Below are 19195 nucleotides of genomic sequence, written 5' to 3' on the forward strand. Positions count from 1 at the left end.
CAGAGCTCTCAGAGTTGGGGCTCAGCGTTTGGGTGCCCTGGTCCTAGCTGACCCCTGTTCCACAGAGCTCTCAGGGTTGGGGTTCAGGGTGCCCCGCTCCTGGCTGACCCCTGTCCCGCAGAGCCTGGCGGTTGCTGTCCTGGTTCCAGCCCGACGGAGACGGCGATGGGAGCCGAGCCGGCAGCCGGAGCTGCGGCCCCTCAGCACGCGTCCGCATGCCTGTCCCCCCCCTCCACCCCGGCCCCTTTCCTCCCCCTTCCAGTGCCTGTGTTTGCAGAAAACAAAAAGACAAAAAAAAAAAAAAAAAAAGACCCCCCAAACCGACAAGAACAACAAAAACAGGGAAAAAAGGGGAAAAAAAAAAAAGGGAAAAACCCCACAGCACCGAACTCAACCCAACGCACCCCCAAAACCCAACGCAGCCGCTCGGTCACAGGCTGGGGGGGGGGACTGGGGACCCCCTCTCCCTCTCCTCTCCGCTAGTCTCTGCCTTGGGGGACATCTCCCGGCTGGGGGGGGTGGGGGTCCCGGGGCGCCGCCCCCTCCCTGGCTGTGCTTGTGGCGTGTCGCTGTCGCTGGTGGTCGTTCTTTGGGCTCCGCTTTCGCTCCCCCCGCCCGGGCCCCTGTACATAGAGAGCTCTTTATTTTTGAATTCCCGGGGGACCCCGGCCACGGAGTGCTCCAGGCTGGGGGTGGGGGGAGGCGTTGCCGGATGGTAAATTGGGGGGGGGGGGGGCAAAGCCGGACAGACCCCTACTCCCCTCCCCAGAGCGCGGCTGCCCCCGGGAGCGTTACGCGCAGGGGGTCCAGGCTGCCCCCGGGTCGCTGCTGGCGCAGGGGGGAGGGGTTGCCTTGGGAGGGTCCCCCGGTGAGCGCCGGTCCCCATCTCGGTGACAAAGCCTAGCACCCCGCCTTCTCCCCTCCCCAGGCGGGCGGCTGGGTAGCAGCTCTTGGTGCTTGCAGGTTTGGGATGAGGGGGGGGTGTGGGTGCCCCGCACCGGGGGCTGCGGAGCAGGGCTGCGAGACAGCACCACCGCAGCATCGAAAGCACTTTAGACTAAGAGAAGGGTCTCTTAGGGGGCACAGACTGCTCCGCGGGGTGCCAGGGGGGCCCTGCCGCCCCCCACCCACTCTCCCAAAGGCACAGCGGTGTTGGGAAGTGCCCCCCAGCTCCGGCCCAAAGCGGCTGCTCCCGCCCCCGGCACCCCTTCCCCGAGAGGCATCACCACCTATACGGGCACCCTTCAGGCTCGGCCACGGTTCTCTCCCCTCCCTCTCGCCGTGTGTTGCTGGGGGCTGGTTTTGGCCTGGGGGTGCGGGTGGGAAGGGGCCGGGGAACCTCTTCTGTTTCGTTGTTTTGTTTTGTTTTTCCTAATTCTGATGACTTTTTTTTTTCTGCATGCCCTTTGCGCGGGAGCAACCCTCGGGCGCTAAACGCTGTTATGTGGAGGAGCTGAGCTGAGCTGTTACTGTCCCATGAATGCTGGTGGATCGTTGCCAAATTTTTTCTCTTCTACTCCTCCCCTTTTTCTCATTCTTTTTCCCCACGCCCCCCGGCATATCCCCCCCACCTTTCCTCCTCCCCCTTCCAAACACCCTGAGCCTTTCGTCTTTTCTTTCTGAGCCTTGTTAAGTGTAAACGATGACTCTGATTTTGTTTTTGTCTCGGGAAAACTGCAAATAAATTACGAGGAAAAAGAAGTGACCCGGAAAAAAAAAAAACCCAAACAAACAAACCAACCAAGCCAGCGGAAGGGAGAAAGCTGAGGCAGTGCCGATGCCCTGCGGCCGTGCCCCGCGGCTCGATTCCCACCCTGAGAAGCCACAAAGAGAGGCAAAGCCAAGCAACCGCCAAAGACCAATTTTATCCCTCCCGGCCCGGGAACGACAGCGACACCGCTCACGATACAGCCTCAAGCCGAAGCTCCGCCCCTGCTGAAGGAGGGAGAGGAGGCAGCAAGGGCTGCGGGTGGTTCCCAAATGCTGCTGAGCTCAGCGAGCTTGATAGGAGCAGGGAAGGGACAACTCCGAGCCCCGGGGAGGCCACCAAATGGCTGCTGGCACAGGGACCCCACCACTGGGGCTGGCTCCAGCCTGGCCCCCTGCTTCGCCCTGCTCCCCATTCCCCGGCTGGGAAACAGAAGGCTGAGAAGTGGCCCCAGGCAGCACCGTGGGGAAGAGAGCCTCCCTCCAGAGCCAGCTACAGGCACAGGGGGGTCCATGGGCTTCTCACCTTTCCCCACCCCCACCCTAGCTTAGCCCTTTCCCACATCCCAACACTGCACAAGGAAAGGGGCCCAGGGGTGACCCCCTTCACATCACCCTCCCAGCCCCTTCCCCAGCCACAGGCCTGAGGGGCAGCACTGGGAAGAGCTGCCCAGGGAGGCAGTAAGCCAGCAGTGAGTGGCCCCCAGCTGGTGGCAGTGCCCTCTGCTTCCCTTCCCAGCCCTCTCCCCCACCCCAGGTTCAGTCACATAAAAGCTCCCCCCAGCCCCAGCTCCTCTCCCCCACCCTGGCACTGCCAGGCACGAGGCACTGCCTGTAGTGTTATCAAGGCAGGGTGGGCATGCAGCTGGGCACCCCATGGTCTGAACCACCCTCAGAAAAGTAAGGGGGGGTCTCTGGTGCTGCCCTCACCCACGGGGGCCAGCCGTCGAGATGAGAAAATCATCACCCAAGGCCTTGGCACTGAGCACACCCAGGCCTGGTGACCCCCCCTGGGCTTCCATGTCCTGTCCTGGGGGAGGGCTGAAGGGAGGAGGCCTGGGTGAGGTCCAGAGGTGGTGTGGAGCTGCAGAGGCCCCTGTCACATGATGGCACAGCAGGAGTTCTGCTTGCGAGCCTGCAGGGAGGAAGAGTGTGGGCAGCAGGGCAAGGGAGGTTCTGCTGCCCCTCTGCTCTGCTCTGCTCTGCCCTGGGCAGGCCACAGCTGCAGTCCTGCCTCCAGGTCTGGGCTCCCCAGTTGCAGAGCCTGGGAAGTGCTGGAGAGAGTCCAGGGCAGGCTGGGAAGCTGCTGAGGGGCCTGGAGCAGCTCTGGGAGGAGCAAAGGCTGAGAGCCCTGGGGCTGAGAGCCTGCAGAAGAGCAGCCCCAGAGGGGAGCTGAGCAATGCTCAGCAAGAGCTAAAGGAGCTGTGGGGGGCAAGAGGCTGGGGCCAGACTCTGCTCAGTGGTGCCCAGGGACAGGCCAAGGGGCAAGGGGCACAGACTGGAGAGGAGGAGAAAGTTGTTTGTTGTGAGGGTGCTGGAGGGCTGGAGCAGGCTGCCCAGAGAGGTTGTGGAGTCTCCTTGTGTGGAGAGCTTCCAACCCCCCCTGGGCATGGTGCCCCCGGGCAAGCTGCTGTGGGTGCCCTGCTGGAGCTGGAGCGGAGTGAGCTCCAGAGGTCATCTCCCACCCACCCAAGCCATTCTATGATTCTAAGCCAGCACAGCGCCAGCCCTCCTGGCTGGTATGTGGTGATGTATGCCCCATGTCCCCATGCTGCTGGAACAGATCTGTCCCCCTCAGCTCTAGCCCTCACCAGGAATCAGGACCAGTGTTCCACTGCTGCAGCTGCAGGGCAAGGAACATCCTGAGGGGCTCTGTGGTCATGGTGTGGGCAAGCAAGTTCCATTCAGGCCCAAAGCTGCTGCACCAGTGGACACTGGCACCTTGCCCCACAGCCTCTGCCCAGGCTTTATCCCAGCCCCAGCTCTTCAGGATGAGGTGACACCCCCCCAGGGATGAAGAACTCCACTCACAGTTTTGTAGAAGGCTTTGGACTGTGCCCCCAGCACCTCTGATTTGGACACCAGGTCATCCAGCTTCTCCCCTCGCTCCAGCAGCGACTCCATCGTGTTGTGCTGCAAGAGCAGCCAGCTCTGACCCTGGCACCCTCACCAGCCCTGAGTGACCACCCAGGGGAGAGCCTCTGCCCTCCTGCAACCACCCTGGGTGCACAGCAATCTCTGGAGCAATCCCAGGTCCATAAAGGTGGGGAGGGCAGGGCAGGGCAGGGCAAGGCAGGGCAGGGCAGGGCAAGGCAGGGCAGGGCAGGGCAGGGCAAGGCAGGGCAGGGCAAGGGAAGCTCCCACAGCTGCCAGGAACGTCTCCAGGGATCGAGAAGGCCTCACCTGCAGGCCCCCTGCACCCCAGAAGTGTCCCCACAGCCCCTGGTGTCCTTACCAGGATGATTTTGGTCTCGTCCAGCTCTGCCTGCACTTTGGTCATGGGGTCAGCATCTCGAGGGTTCTTGGAGAGAAAGAGCCTGGCATGGGCACTGCTGCCCAGCCACAGGCCAGGGTGCCACCTGTGCCCCCAGCCCCAGGAGATGTGAGCAGCACCGCCCAGGCCCCACCTGGTACTTGCTGAGGTACCCATCCAGCGCCGCATAGCTGATGGTGCCAGGGGACCCTGAGGGCCACTCGCTCCTGGGGACCTGCCGGGAGAAGTCCTCCAGCACCTGCAGCACAGGCAGCAGTTAGAGTCCCCAGGGCACAGCCAGGAGGAGCTTCCTCCTGCTCATTCCCTCTTGAGCTTGCTTGAGACAGAACCAAACTTCCTTGGTGAGTGCCCAACCCAGTGGTCCCCAGCCCAACTGGTGCCCACAGCAGGTAGGAGTGGCTGTCCCTGCCTGTGCCCAAAGCCCCGTGCCCTGCAGGTGGGCAGATGTCACCACAAGGTTCAGCAGTGCCAAGAGTGTGGCTGCACCCAGCTGTGCCACAGCAAACCCAAAGCAGACAAGGAGGATGTGGCAGCTGGGAACAAGTCTCGGCAGGCCAAGCTGGCATGTGCCAGCTTGCACAAGGTCTTGCACAAGCTAGCACCAGGTCCTGTCTAGCTCTGCTCTGATCCACATGGACAGGGCCTCCCCCAGACCAGGATGCTCAAGGCCTTGACCACCCCCAGGCAGGGCACAGCCACAGCCTCCCCCAGCATCCCTGGGCTGATGTCCCCAGCTCAGGAGCAGGAGGCTGTGGCAGTTCAGGCTGGGGGCCTCCTGGTACTGCCATGTAAGCTACACCTCCAGTGTCCTGAGTGTCCAACCCAATGAGGTGGCACAGGACACAGTGAATTTCTACCCAGAAATCCTGCACCACATCAATCCATCTGCAAAGTCCTTCTCTTCCTCTCTCTTCCCTCCCTGCTCCCGTGGGAGCTGCTCTCTATCAGGTAACACTGGGGGAGTATCTCAAGGCCTCTTAGGCCTGTCTAGCCTAATGCCAGGAGGAGAAAGGAGCTAGGGGGGCAGTGTCAGACCTGGGCAGCCTGAGCCTAGCTGAGCAGTGGGGGGGGAAGAAGGAGCCCTGGGGGTTTTGGGTATAGCCTCACGTGGGGAGAAGGGAAGAGTTGGGAGGCCTCTGCGTGTGGTGTAAGGGACTCTGTACACTTTGGGATATCTTTGCCACTATGCTTTGTAGTTTTTGTAGCTTCACCAATTGCTTTTCCATTTAAACTTTCCATCACTCTTCAATCCCTTTGGGTGAGTCTCATTCTTTTGTCCCTCTCAGGAGGACCTGTCTCTCAGGAGGATCTGTCTGGCCTCAAACCAGCACAGAGGGTCTGGAAAGGGCTCTGCAGAGCAGCCCCAGCACAGCTCCTGGCGCTGCTGCCAGCCCCAGCACAGCTCCTGGCACTGCTGCCAGCCCCAGCACAGCTCCTGGCACTGCTGCCAGCCCCAGCACAGCTCCTGGCACTGCTGCCAGCCCCAGCACAGCTCCTGGCACTGCTGCCAGCCCCAGCTCACCTTGTCCAGCAAGGTGAAGCAGACCCTCTGTGGGTACTCGGTGTCAGCCACCACCACGCCGGCCAGCCCGTCGCCGCGCAGGTACACATGGCACAGGTACTCTGGGCAGAGAGCTTCTGTCACTGCAGGGCCACAGCCACCTCCCACCAGGCCCCTGCAGCTTCTCCCAGCACCCTCCAACCACCCTGGAAGGCTCCACTCAGTCCCCAAGAGCCAGCAATGGTCACTGGCAGCCCAGCAGGCAGCTGTGTACATGGAGAGCAGCAGCACAGGGAGGGGATTCTGCCCTCTGCTCTGCTCTGCTCAGCCCCCACCTGCAGCACTGCCTCCAGCTCTGGGCCCCCAGCACAAGAAGGCTCTGGAGCTGCTGGAGAGGGTCCAGAGGAGGCTACCAAGATGAGCAGAGGCTGCAGAACCTCCCCTGTGGGGCCAGGCTGGGAGAGTTGAAAATGTTCAGGCTGGAGAGGAGAAGGCTCCAGGGAGACCTCAGAGCAGCCTTGCAGTACCTGAAGGGCTCCAGGAGAGCTGGGGAGGGACTTGGGACAAGGGCTGGGAGTGCCAGGATGAGGGAGAATGGCTTTGAGCTGGGAGAGGAGAGATGGAGACTGGAGATGAGGAAGAAATTGTTGGCAGTGAGGGTGGGGAGAGACTGGCACAGGTTGCCCAGGGAGGCTGTGGCTGCCTCCTGCCTGGAGGTGTTCCAGGCCAGGCTGGATGAGGCCTTGAGCAGCCTGGGCTGGTGGGAGGTGTCCCTGCCCATGGCAGGGGCTTGGAGCTGGATGAGCTTTGAGGTCCCTTCCATCCCAACCCATTCTGTGATTATGAGTGGGAAAGGCTCAAGGGAAGGTCACAATCAGCCCCACCAAGAGCTTCAGCAGGTGAGAGCAGGCACCTCCATGCCACACTGGCAGTCAGGAGCCTGGACTGGCATGGCAGGGCTCGGGGCAAAGCACAGCCACACCTCTGGGGACTGCAGCTGGGACAAAGTGGCACAGCTGAGGGACACAGAGCCTGGCAGCTCTGGGTGGCCCAGGGGCAGCGAGGTGGCAGGTGGCAGACAGGTCCCTGCTCTTCCTGTGACTTCCTGCAGGGCAGGTTGGGCTCTGCCACCTCACACCTTTGGAGCCCCAGACTGGTTTGGGTAGGAAGTGACCTTCCAAGCTCATCCAGCCCAAACCAGCAGGGACATCCCCAGCCAGAGCAGGTTGCTCAGAGCCCCAAACCTGACCTGGGATGGTGCCAGGGATGGGGCAGCTCACACCTCTCTGGGCAGCCTGGGTCAGGCTCTCCCCTCCCTCAGTGCCAAACATTTCTCCTTCTCTCCACTCTCAATCTGCCTCTTGGAGCCCAATCCATCCCCCCTTGGCCTGTCCCATCAGGCCCTGCTCAAAGCTCTGTCCCCAGCTTTCTGCTTAGCCCTTGAAGCACTGAGAGGCCACCAGAAGGTCTCCTGGAGCCTTCTCCAGGCTGCACAACCACAACTCTCTCAGGCTGGCCTCCCAGCAGAGGGCTTCCAGCCCTGCCAGCATTGCTGTGGCCTCCTCTGGCACTGCTCCAACAGGTCCCTGTCTGTGCTGAGGCCTCCAGAGCTGGCCCAGCACTGTAGGATTTGGGCCTCCCAACTCACCTGGACACAAACAGAGGAGGATGGAGCAGATGTGGCCACCTCTGGGCACTGTCCCCTCTTACCTTGCTCCTTGACTGAGGCTCTGCTGCCCAGCTGTGAGCGCTCCACGATCAGCTGGCTGGTGAAGGTCATGAACTCCTGCACGCTGCAGACACAAAGGGATGGGCTGCAAAGGACCTCCCAAGGCCACCCAGGGACCCCCAGTGGGTGCCCAGGACCCTCAGTGGGCACCCAGGGACCACTGACAGGTCCGCAGGGACCTTTGAGGGGTGCCCAAGGATCCTCAATGTGCACCCAGGGACCCCAGACAGGTGTCCAAGGACCCCCAATGGGTGCCCAGGGCCCTTGATTGACATGAGCATGACAGGAACCAGTTCCCTCACTGCTGTCCCCCACTGGCAGCAGCTCCAGCCTGGAGCTCTGCTCAGGTCCCACATTCCCTAGGGATTTCTCCCAGCCCAGCCCGTGTGGGGCTGACCTAGTCTGGAGCCTGCAGAACCAAACCAGCCCCAGGACACTGCACTCCAGCAGAGGATGGATGTGGTCCTGCTCTGGGGAGCTGCTAGCAGCTGGCACAGATCCAGAGGAGGATCCCAGAGGAAGCAGCCAAAGAGCTCCCTCCCTCCCTCTATCCTCTCACCACATTCCCGACCCTTGGCAGAGTTTGGGGGGAGCTGGGGGTGTGCAGCCTGGAGAAGAGAAGGCTCCAGGGGGACCTTAGAGATGCCTTCCAGTAGCTGAAGGGATCCTGCAGGAAGGCTGCAGAAGGACTTTTCCTGAGGGTATCTGGAGACAGGACAAGGGGGAATGGTTTGAAGCTGAGGCAGAGCAGGGTTAGAGTGGAGCTGAGGAAGTTCTTCAGTGTGAGGCTGGTGAGAGTCTGGCACAGGTTGCCCAGGGAGGCTGTGGCTGCCTCCTGCCTGGAGGTATTCAAGGCCAGGCTGGATGAGGCCTTGAGCAACCTGGGCTGGTGGGAGGTGGAGCTGGATGAGTTTTGAGGTCCCCTCTAACCCAACCCATTCTGTGATCCTACAAACAAGAGCTGGGAGGGTTAAGAGATGACTCTTTGAAACCCTTCTGGGGGGCTTTTGGGAGCTCCCCTCCAGCCTGGACAGCTCTGGACGGCTCCATAACCTCTGTGCCCCACATCCCAGATGACTGTCCAGGGCCCACTTGCCACTGAAGAACCCAAGCAGAGGTCTGTGGGCTGGGAGAGGTTTCAGGCTCAACCAGATACCTAATTACAAGGAGAGGTGGAGATGCTGGACCAGCCCTGCTCACCTGGGACCAAGAGAAGCCTCCTCCCATGGCCCAGGAGGGCTGTGACTACCAGGTTCAAGCACTAGCTGGAAGGAGAAGCCAGCCCCAAGGGTTTCCCTGCACCCAGATTTTGTCACCCGCCTCATGCCAGGTGGCTCCCCAAGCTAGAGCCAGCCTCCTGCACTGGTCCTGGGCTGTCTGGAGGGCAAAGGAGGCTTCCCCCTGCTTCCCAGGCCAAAAAATCACTGTAGGTGGTTCTACGGCCCTCAGAGGGAGCATCCTGGGGGGCTTTATCCCTCAGCAGCAACCTGTCCCCCCTGCCACTACCTCCCCTGTGACAGGGCAGCAGGATATGGAAGCAATCCCCCCTCCAAAAGCTTTTATTGCCTCTTCCCAGGAGTCTGACCTGAGCCAGGGCAGAGGGGAGATCCCCCAGATCCACCCCAGGATCAGCCCTGGGCGATCTCACACAGCCCTCCCCACCCCTCCCACATCTCCCTCAGGGAACCTGGCTCAGTCCTGCAGCAGTCAGGGTAGCTCCTCCCCTACCCTAAATCTGCCTGTGGAGATTCTGCTCCCTCCTCAGCACTCACCTGGACCTCTGGAAGAAGTTGAAGGTGGACACATCATAGGCAGCTTTCAGTAAATGCACTTTGGGGTCACCTTTGTAAAGGACACTTAGGCTGTAGAGCCTCATGGTGGTGGCTGCCACTGTTCTGGTGAGAGGAGGCACAGCGGGGAGGGGATCAGACTGGGGCCAGGCACCTGGTAGGACCCTCCTAGGCAGCAGGGCCTCACTCAGACCCCCTTTCCCCAACTCAACACCTTCCTCCAACCCCAAATACCAGGCCCAGGCACCCTGCACTCACCCAACACCGCCAGAGGCCTCCACCAGGCCCCCCCAGCTAGGAGAGCCCAGCCCAGCCAATGAGGCCCCCAGCCCCCAGTATAACCCATCCCGCAGTATAGCAGAGCTAACCCTGCCTCCAACATGACCCAGTCCCCCGCATAGCCCTGCCCAGCCCCGCCCCTAGTCCCCAGTATAACCCAGCCAGTGCAGCCCCTAGCCCCCAGCATAACCCAACTGACGGAGCCCCTAGGCCCAGCCCCGAGTCCCCAGTATAACTCTCCGCTGGCCTCCGGTATAACGCAGCCCGCTCCCCCCGGCTGGCTCAGCCCAAACCCCCACCCTGGTACAGCCTAGTCCCCACCCAGTACCGCCCAGCTCAACACCCCAATCTCCGCCCCGCCTCGTGGCTAAACGGGGCTCCCTCTGGTCCCCCCCTGCCCTCTCCGCGGTACCGGCGGCTCCGGGACGGGCTGTGAGGAGACGGCAGCCGACGAGAGAGGAAGTGGCGCAACCCGGAAGCAGAACTGCGGCCGCCGGAAGTGACGCAAGGCGAAGGCAACCGCCACGAGCCTGGCCCAATCTACGCACGCGCGTGCCCTGCCCTCCCGCTCATCCTCTTGACCAATGAACGCCCGGTTCTCGCGGTACCCGTCCGCCCTCGAGACAGAAAACTAATCAGCATCGCCCTAGCGTCATGGGACGGAGCTTCCTCCGCAGAGCCTTGAGCAGGGGACGCTCTATCCCCTTGGCCTTTGCTCTGGAGGGCGGTGGCGCCCTCTGTTGCGGGGGAGGATCCCGTGGGCTCTCCCCATGGGGTGGGGACCACCTGTGGGATGCAGATCCCTCTATGGGCCTGGCCTCTCCTCCACCCCGGTGTCGGGTCCCGCTATAGGGCTGGCCTCCCCCCATAGCTTGGGACCCACCTGCAGGGTGAGGACCCCTTGCTGGGGATGTTCTGCCCCTGGATGGGACTGCTCTGTGAGCTGGGAACCCTTCTGTGTGGCTATGCTGTCCACCACAGGGTGACAGCCCATTGATAAGGTGCCCCCCAAGACTTTCTGGCCCCTGTGTGGCGTGAGGACCCCTCTATAGGGTCAGTTTCCCCCATGTGGTTGGCACTCCTGGCTAAGGCAGGGCTGCCTGAGCCTTCCCCTGCCCACTGGGTGGGCATAGGGTCATGAGACAGGTGGGGATGAGGCACTGTGGGGTGGCACTGAGCCCCCCTAGGCTCTGCGGTGACAAACCCTCTGCCCTCCCCAGAGCTCCCCCATGGGGCTGCCAGCCCCCTCAATGCCCAGCTTGGCTTCCTAGGCACCCTTCCTTCTCCCTCCCCAGGTCCCTGGCTGAGGGGATGCTGCCAGGGACCAGCACTGGGAGCTTTTGGGGTCCACCCGTGGCTGGGAACATCCCGTTGGGACCCACCTGAGTCGCCATTTCCCCCAATGCTCGTCTGACAGCACCGACTGGGGGGAATGGGGGGATTGCCACATCCCTGTCCCCCTAAAACTGGTGTCTGTCCACCACGACACCTGGCACTGATGCCGGGGCATCGCTGAGCGCATTTCCCAACCTGGGGGACACGGAGCACTTCCCTGTCACCCTCAGTCCTCGCCGGGCGGCCGTAACCTTTGTCATCGAGCCGTCGGCTCCTCCTGCCCTGGCGCGGTCTCCATGGGAGCCTGCCGGGTTGCTAAGCCGTCCGGTGGAGTGCTTGCCACAGCCACCACTACCTCAAGCCGTTGGTATGACAACTGCGGCGGGGGGACACGGCTGGCCCGGGGCGTGGTGCTTCGCATGACGGGGCCAGCGGCCCCCGACGGGGAGGGGTCGCGGCCGAGCCTCGCCGCTGCACCAGGACTTCCCCACTGGCTATAGAAACCCACCAGGGTGGGCTCCCCACCCCTCACCACGAAAAAAAAAAAACGCCCGGTGTGCCTGGAGAAAGGTTTCCCAGGGAAAGGAAGCGAAAGGGAAGATCGCGACCCACATCCCTCCGCTGTGCAGAGATGTGGGGAGAAAGCGCTGAGCTCCCCAGGGCACCGGGCCCCTATCCCTGCCCCTGCGCTTGAGGGGCCGGGGGGGACATCAGGACCCCCCTACTCAGCAGGTGCTGGAGAAAGGGCGGGCGCCGGCGCCGTCGGATGAGATAAAGCGGCGAAAGTGGAGCAGCCGCCGGCGGAGCGAGGGACGGAGCAGCCCAGCACCGGCCGCACGCCAGCCGGGACGGGGAGGGGGGCTCGCTCCTCACGCCAGGCACCGCCGCAGGGTGCCCGTGGGGTTGAGGGAGACAGCTCGGGCCGCAGCTCACCCTGCCTCGACAGCTGCCCCCATGCTGGATCACCGAGCCAGGATGGAGAGCGGCAGGAAGGAGAAGGTGAGGTCGCCAATGGGGCCGGCAGGGAGAGGGGTGAGGGGCACGGGTGGGTGGCACAGGTCCTCGCTGGGCTGCCAGCCATCCCTGCCGTGTGTGGCTGGGCGCTGTGGATGTCTCTCACCGGGCAAGGTCCCCGCTGTGGACAGAGGTGGCCGGGAGGGGAGGTCACTGGTGACGAGGATACAGACTCTGCTGTGGGACAGCCACGTCATACCCAGGGGGTCCCCAGCCCAAAGGTCACCCCCAGCATGCTCCAGGGAGGGCACTCAGCCCCATAAGATGTGGCTCTGCATTTTGGTGCGTGGGTCTCAGGCTGTGCCCTGTCCTCGAGCCACCGAGGACTGGAGACAGAGCCACGAGTGTCTGTGGGGCTGCTGCAGGGTGCTCCTACCGTCCGGGATTCACCCTTGGCATCTTTGCTGCCAGCCCAGCGGCTGCTGGCCCTGGGATAAGATGGGGCTCGACCCCTTCAGCGAGTTGGCACTGCTGTTACAGAGGCACCCAGGTGGAAGGCACCGGCGGGGGGCAGCTGCTCCTCTCTCCTCTCCTGAACGGAGCTGCCGGAGCTCTGGGTGAGGACAGCGAGACGCTCTCTGCTGTGGACTGGCACGTCCGGGGGATACCGAGGGGGTATGGTACATGCCAGGGGCAGGAGCGTGTGGCTGGCACCACCACCTATGGCCGTGCAGTTTCCAGCTGTGCCACCTCTGTGGGATCCTTCAAAGTGTTCACTTGGGAGTCGGTTTCAGTGGTGTGAAAGGAGCCGGAGCCACCAAGCCAGATCCCAGCTCATTGCTTCAGAAGCAAGAGAATGGATGAGGCAAGGCTCTGCTGCCACCCCCCGGGTGCCAGCCATAAGGATGGGCTCCTTCTGAACATGGCAAACTCGACGTTGCAGTGCCAAATGGTGCTGCGGGGCAGCTTCTGCAGCATGGACGCCAAAAGCCCTCAGCTGCCCGCTCCAAGTGAGGTTGGCAAATCCAGCCCCACACTTCTCCTGGCAGGGCTTTTCTGGCCAGCCTGGGCTGAAGACCCCCCAGGACCATGGCAACCATACTGCAGTGCTGCTGTGGGCTTTCTGGGGTGACCAGAGGGGTCCCCTGGCCACGGCACTACTCCCTGTGCTGCAGCTGTGCGCCTCGGGGGTTCGGTGCTGGTGAACCCCTGGGATCTGGCAGCAGGAGAGGCCAGGGAGAATGGCTGGAGAGGTTCCAGGGTGCCAGGATCCTCCCTGACTGTGGGTGGTGGCTGAGGTCCCCCAGGCTCAACGGCTCTGTGGGACAGGAGCTTTGGGGTGAGGAGATACCTGGGGTGAGGAGGTATCTGGGGTGACAGCCTGCATGGGGAGGGGCTGGGAGCTGAGGGGCAGCTTTTGGGGCTCAGTGATGATCAGGAGGCACAGTGGGGGTTTGGCTGAGCTGAGGCAGTGGCTGCTCTCCCAGTGCCAGGATGCTCCAAACTAATCCCAGTGCCAAGATGCTCCAAACTAATCCCAGTGCCAGGATGTTCCAGACCACATCTCAGTGCCAGCATGATCCAAACCACATCCCAGTGCCAGGATGATCCAAACCAGTCCCAGTGCCAGGATGTTCCAAACCACATCCCAGTGCCAGGATGTTCCAGACGAATCCTGAAGCCTTTTACACCCTGGAACCCATCGGGACGAGCTGCAGGCTGCAGGAAAACATTGGTCTACTGGAGAAAGTGCAAGCAGCAGCGTTTGAAGCTTGCCCACGTCCCGGTGACAAATGAGCTCTCTAATGCCACCGGCTGCATCTGGCCGAGCCCCGAGTGATCGAGGCTGCTCCTCCCCCAGCTCCATCCCTCGGCCCGGGGCTGCCTGCCCCCAATTGCGTGCCCTGGTTAATGGAGGCTGTGCCGGCGCCGCAGCCAGGGCTTGCTGTGCTAGAGGGTAAACAGCTGCCAGGCGCTGCCCTGCTGCGCGCCCTGTACCTCTCCCTGGCAGCGAGGAGAGGGAGCCCTGCCCAGCAAGTCTTCAGCCTGCCCTCAGCCTCTCTTCATGCCCAGTGTGAGGGGTAGAAAATGGTGCCTGGGATTGCCAGCAGGATACAGGAACAGGGATGCTCCCGTGAGGATACAAGGATTGGGATGCTCTTGGCTCCCAGGGAACTGAGAATGTTGCCACCCTTGTCACATGGACACAGAGGGACCTTGGTGGGAGGCACTGAGCTCCTAAATGACATTCCTGGAGATGCTTCCTGCTGGGAAAGACTGGGGATTCAGTGGATGGGATATCCCAGGACACTGGTCCAAGTCCTACTGGAATGGCACCAGCCACAATACAACCAGCCCCTGCTTGCTGCAGAGGGGTTGGGACTAGTGACCTTTGGAGGTCCCTTCCAACCCAGACCACTTTATGGTGATGGCACAGGGATGGATGTGCCAGCTGTGGGCATCTCACAGGCAGTGCCAGCAGAGGACTCGTCCTGTGTGATTTGTGCCAGTCCTGTGAGGCTGGAGGCAGGAGAGTGGGGAGCTGGGATGAGGTGTTTAGAGGGGGACAAACCAGGACCAAGGAAACTCCGTTTGTGGTTGAGGCTCCCTGTGCCCCACAGCCCCGTGCCCAGCTGATGCCATGCCTCCCGCTGCAGGTGGAGCGGATCCTGTCAGAGTTCCGGCTGAAGGAGGAGGACCTGAAGAAGGTGATGTACAGGATGCAGAAGGAGATGGACCGAGGGCTCAAGCTGGAGACACACGAGGAAGCCTCTGTCAAAATGCTGCCCACCTACGTCCGCTCCACGCCCGAGGGCTCAGGTAAGGAGCTGCTGGGCTGGGGTCACTCCTGGTCCTTTGCCATGTCAGCCCCTTGCCAAGCAGGGCGCCAAGACCCCCCTGAGCCACTCATTATGTGTCCCCCCTGAGCCACTCACTATGTGTCCCCTCCTGAGCCACTCACTTTGTGCGTGTCTCCCCCCGCCGGCTTTGCAGAGGTTGGAGATTTCCTGTCGCTGGACCTGGGTGGCACCAATTTCCGTGTGATGCTGGTGAAAGTGGGTGAGGGGGAGGAAGGGCAGTGGAAGGTGAAGACGAAGCACCAGATGTACTCCATCCCAGAGGATGCCATGACAGGGACAGCCGAGATGGTGAGCTGGGCACACAGGGCATCCTGTCCCTCCTGCACAGGGCACACCATGCCATGTTTGGGTGGGTACAGCTGGCAGAAGCTGAGGGGTTGCAGGGAGGTGGCCTTGCTCAGGGGACTTGTGGTGGGGACAGTGGCCAGCCATGGGTAGTGAGAGGATGTGGCCAGCCTGGCAAAGCCTCTGTCCTCCTCTCCTCCAGCTCTTTGACTACATCTCTGAGTGCATCTCTGACTTCCTGGACAAGCATCAGATGAAGCACAAAAAGCTGCCCCTGGGCTTCACCTTCTCCTTCCCTGTGCGGCATGAGGACATCGACAAGGTGAGGAGGGGTGGCCAGGCAGCAGGAGAGCTGGGGGGGCCTCCTTGTACCCCACAGCTACATCCACAGCCCTCTTTTGGCCTCCCCCTCGCTCCAGGGCATCCTCCTGAACTGGACCAAGGGCTTCAAGGCCTCTGGGGCAGAAGGGAACAACGTGGTGGGGCTGCTGCGAGACGCCATCAAACGGCGAGGGGTGAGGGTCCCCTACCCCTGGTGCCAGCACTCTGGCAGTGCACCCCCAGCCCACGGTGGGGCTGCTGGAGCCCAGCATGTCCTGGGGAAGGGTGGTAGCACCCTGGGGGACAGCCCAGCCCCCAGGGCAAGGCCCCAGCTGTCCCTGCTGTCTGCCCAGGACTTTGAGATGGACGTGGTGGCGATGGTGAACGACACGGTGGCCACGATGATCTCCTGCTACTATGAAGATCACCGGTGCGAGGTTGGGATGATTGTGGGTAAGATGGCCACAGGCAAGGGGGGGAGCGTTCCTGTGGCCCCAGGGGCTTGTCCTGTCAGGGGACACACACTGAGGACAGGGCGGGTAGCACCAGCACCCTGCCAAGCATTCCTGAGGTTGGGATGCCAGCTAGAATCACCTGTCCCTGGCATGGTGCTGGGGCACCTTTGGGGTGGTCGCTGCATGGGGTCTGGTGACCCACACCATGGATCTGTCCCCAGGGGATGGCCTTTCCACAGGCTGCCAGCGGCTCCAGCATCTCACTGCTGCTCCTGCAGAGCTGGGGGGATGGGGATGGGTTTGAACTCTGCATGGTCTTCTGCCCCTCTGCATCCCCCAGCTGCCCACCAGCCCCCCACAGTCTTTAGTGCCATCAAGCATGTGGCCATCTGGGCTCTCCACCGTGCCTCGGCCTGGGTAAACACCGTGTCACCACGTCACCGTCACCCTGCCGGCTGTTTATCCGCTCCTGCAGGGGCAGGCTGCCCTCACCAGCAGCACACAGAGACCCTGCAAGGGCTGTCCCCAGCCCCCACCCGAGCTGTTGGGCAGAACCTGGGCTGAGCTCCCCTTGTCCACATTGGGGTGGGGATAGGCAGCTCTGAGCTCAATCCCCATACTGGAGTAGGTGCTGGGGGGTCAGCGTGGTACCCCCCAGTGCCACCATGCGATGCCAGCAGCAGTGTCTGCTGGCAGGGACAGGCTGCAACGCCTGCTACATGGAGGAGATGCAGAACGTGGAGCTGGTGGAGGGGGATGAGGGCAGGATGTGTGTCAACACCGAGTGGGGAGCCTTCGGCGCCTCGGGGGAGCTGGACGAGTTCCTGCTGGAGTACGACCGCGTGGTGGACGAGACCTCACTTAACCCCGGTCAGCAACTGTAAGGAGTAGGACAGAGCCAGTTTCTCTGGTCGTGTCCCCCCCAGCCCCAGCCACATCCCCCCTGCCCACCTTTCTCCTTCCCACCTGCACCATGCTTGGCTCAGCCAGGCTGCAGGTACCCATCACAGGTACCCCTGAGGCTGGGGGGCTCCTTTGCCTCCCAACAGCTGGCAAGGCCAGGAAGGAACGGAGAGGGGCAGTGGGAATGGGCTGCCCCCACAAAGTGCTGGCCCTGATGACTGCCCCTTGGCCTGTGTGTCCCCAGCTACGAGAAGATCATTGGGGGGAAGTACATGGGGGAGATCGTGCGACTGGTGCTGCTGAAGCTGGTGGATGAGAACCTGCTCTTCAACGGGGAGGCCTCCGAGAAGCTCAAGACCCGTGGGACCTTCGAGACTCGCTTCGTGTCCCAGATTGAGAGGTAATGGGGCAGGGCTGGGCACGGGGCAGCACCCCCACACCATCTCTTACCCTGCCCCACACCCAGGTGTCCATCCTGGCACCCCATGGCACTCCAGAAGTGCTGTGGTGTCTGTCCTGTCCCCCCACACCAAGGTGTCTCATGCCAGGATTCCTGTGTCATATCACCACACTGCTTTTGCCTTTATCGAGGTCCCCCTTTCCCACTGCCTCAGAGCAACCTGCTCTGACTGCCCCATGCTGGGGTCCCCCCATCTCATCACCCCAAACCAGTCCCCTACAGCTGCCTGATGTTGAGGTTCTGCACCCAATGTGCTCCCCTCCCCATGCTCCCTTCCCCATGCTCCCTTCCCCATGCTCCCTTCCCCATGCTCCCTTCCCCATGCTCTCCTCTCCATGCTCTCCTCTCCATGCTCTCCTCTCCATGCTGCCCTCTCCATGCTCCCCTCTCCATGCTCCCCTCCCCATGCTCTCCTCTCCATGGTGCCCTCCCCATGCTCCCCTCTCCATGCTCCTCTCTCCCTGCTCCTCTCTCCATGCTCCGCTCCCCGTTTCCCCATTCTCCCCTCCCCGTTCTCCCCTCCCCGTTCTCCCCTCCCCATTCTCCCCTCTCCATGCTCCCCTCTCCATGCTCCTCTCTCCATGGTGCCCTCCCCATGCTCCCCTTTCCTTGCTTCCCTTCCCATGCTCTCCTCTCCATGCTCCTCTCTCTCCATGCTCCCGTCTCTCCATGCTCTCCACGTCCCTCCCTCCGTGCTTCTCTCTCCGCCTCCCAGCGACTCGGATGACCGCAAGCAGATCTACAACATCCTGACTGCGTTCGAGCTGCTGCCGTCAGGCACCGACTGCGACATCGTGCGCATGGTCTGCGAGAGCGTCTCCACCCGCGCCGCGCAGATGTGCTCGGCCGGCCTGGCAGGGGTCATCAACCGCATGCGGGAGAGCCGCAGCCAGGAGACCCTCAAAATCACCGTGGGAGTCGATGGTTCTGTCTACAAGCTCCATCCCAGGTGAGGATCCCCAGGAGCCTCCCCGATAAGAGTTGTTTTAGTTGGAAGAGGGCTTTAGGATCATCCAGCACTGCCAGGGCACCCCCAAACCATGCCCCTCAGCATCACATCTGGGCAGCTCTGAAACTGCTCCAGGGATGGGGACTGCACCACTGCCCTGGGCAGCCTGGGCCAGGCCTGGACAACCCTTTCCAGAAAGAAACTGTTCCTCATGGCCAACCTGAACCTCCTCTGAGGCAACCTGAGGCCATCTCCTCTCCTGTCACTTGCTCCCTGGGAGCAGAGCCCAACCCCCACCTGGCTCCAGCCTCCTCTCAGGAGCTGTAGAGAGCAATGAGGTCTCCCTCAGCCTCCTCCAGCCTCAACCCCCCCAGCTTCCTGAGCTGCTCCTCCCCAACCTCTTCTCCAGACCCTTCCCCAGCTCTCTTGCCCTTCTCTGGCCCTGCTCCAGCCCTCAAAGTCCTTCTGGCACTGAGAGCCCAACCCTGACCCCAGGCTTCCAGCTGTGGCCTCCCCAGTGCCCAGCCCAGGGGCACAATCCCTGCCCTGCTCCTGCTGCCCACACCACTGCTGCTCCAAGCCAGGCTGCTGCTGTCCTTCTTGCCCACCTGGGCACTCCCTGGCTCCTCTCCAGCTGCTGGCACCCAGCACCCCCAGGGCCTTTCCTGCTGGGCACTTTGCAGCCACTCTGTCCCCAGCCTGGAGCTTTTTCTGATGTCCTTGGTCCCTTCTCCGGATCTGCTCCAGGCCCTCCGTGCTGGGGTTCGGAGTCCAAAGCTTCGTTGTCCGTCTCTGGCCACGCTCCCCCCCACTCCCCCCATGCTCCCCGTGTGCCCCCAGCGCTGACGCCGCCCGTCCCGTCCCGCAGCTTCAAGGATCGGTTCCACGCCACGGTGCGGCAGCTGACTCCCGGCTGCGACATTACTTTCATCCAGTCGGAGGAGGGCAGCGGGCGCGGCGCGGCGCTCATCTCGGCCGTGGCCTGCAAGATGGCCTGCATGTGAGGAAGGCCGAGAGCAAGGACTCGGGGGAGGAGGAGGATGGCTGCGGGGGTGGGTGACCGCCACCCCTCATCCCGTCGCGGCTCCGCACGGACACGATCGGCGGTTTGGCAGCGGCCGAGGCGGCTCCGAGCTCCGCAATAAACGGGGTCGGTGCGGACGGCTCCTGGG

At 62.5% G+C, this 19195-nt stretch overlaps 2 protein-coding genes across 2 annotated transcripts; one reads left to right on the forward strand and one right to left on the reverse strand.

Moving 5' to 3' along the window:
• Positions 1–2563: 2563 nt before the first annotated feature.
• YKT6 (YKT6 v-SNARE homolog) lies at positions 2564–9939 on the reverse strand. The gene is made up of 8 exons (XM_054398762.1): positions 9913–9939; positions 9204–9326; positions 7413–7495; positions 5724–5824; positions 4335–4439; positions 4163–4228; positions 3739–3840; positions 2564–2842 (listed from the first exon to the last, which is right to left on the reverse strand). Exons 2-8 carry the CDS (start codon positions 9305–9307, stop codon positions 2807–2809), a joined length of 597 nt encoding a protein of 198 aa, XP_054254737.1. The 5' UTR covers positions 9308–9326; positions 9913–9939; the 3' UTR covers positions 2564–2806.
• Positions 9940–11789: 1850 nt separating this feature from the next.
• GCK (glucokinase) lies at positions 11790–19027 on the forward strand. The gene is made up of 10 exons (XM_054398761.1): positions 11790–11834; positions 14447–14609; positions 14784–14938; positions 15138–15257; positions 15355–15450; positions 15610–15709; positions 16408–16591; positions 16859–17014; positions 17790–18023; positions 18892–19027. The coding sequence occupies exons 1-10, from the start codon at positions 11790–11792 to the stop codon at positions 19025–19027; spliced, it is 1389 nt and encodes a 462-aa protein (XP_054254736.1).
• The last annotated feature ends 168 nt before the right edge of the window (positions 19028–19195 follow it).

This window comes from Indicator indicator, unplaced genomic scaffold (assembly GCF_027791375.1).
Source record: "Indicator indicator isolate 239-I01 unplaced genomic scaffold, UM_Iind_1.1 iindUn_scaffold_101, whole genome shotgun sequence".
NCBI lineage: Eukaryota > Metazoa > Chordata > Aves > Piciformes > Indicatoridae > Indicator > Indicator indicator.

Excerpts from the sequence above, each read along its gene's own strand:
- YKT6 (XM_054398762.1), bottom strand. The coding sequence starts at position 9,307 with ATGAGGCTCTACAGCCTAAGTGTCCTTTACAAAGGTGACCCCAAAGTG. Across the intron at positions 7,496-9,203 it reads AACTTCTTCCAGAGGTCCAG|CGTGCAGGAGTTCATGACCT; the intron begins GTGAGTGCTGAG and ends TTGTGTCTGCAG. Across the intron at positions 4,440-5,723 it reads GCTTCACCTTGCTGGACAAG|GTGCTGGAGGACTTCTCCCG; the intron begins GTGAGCTGGGGC and ends CCTGTGCTGCAG.
- GCK (XM_054398761.1), top strand. The coding sequence starts at position 11,790 with ATGCTGGATCACCGAGCCAGGATGGAGAGCGGCAGGAAGGAGAAG. Across the intron at positions 11,835-14,446 it reads AGAGCGGCAGGAAGGAGAAG|GTGGAGCGGATCCTGTCAGA; the intron begins GTGAGGTCGCCA and ends CTCCCGCTGCAG. Across the intron at positions 17,015-17,789 it reads TTCGTGTCCCAGATTGAGAG|CGACTCGGATGACCGCAAGC; the intron begins GTAATGGGGCAG and ends TCCGCCTCCCAG.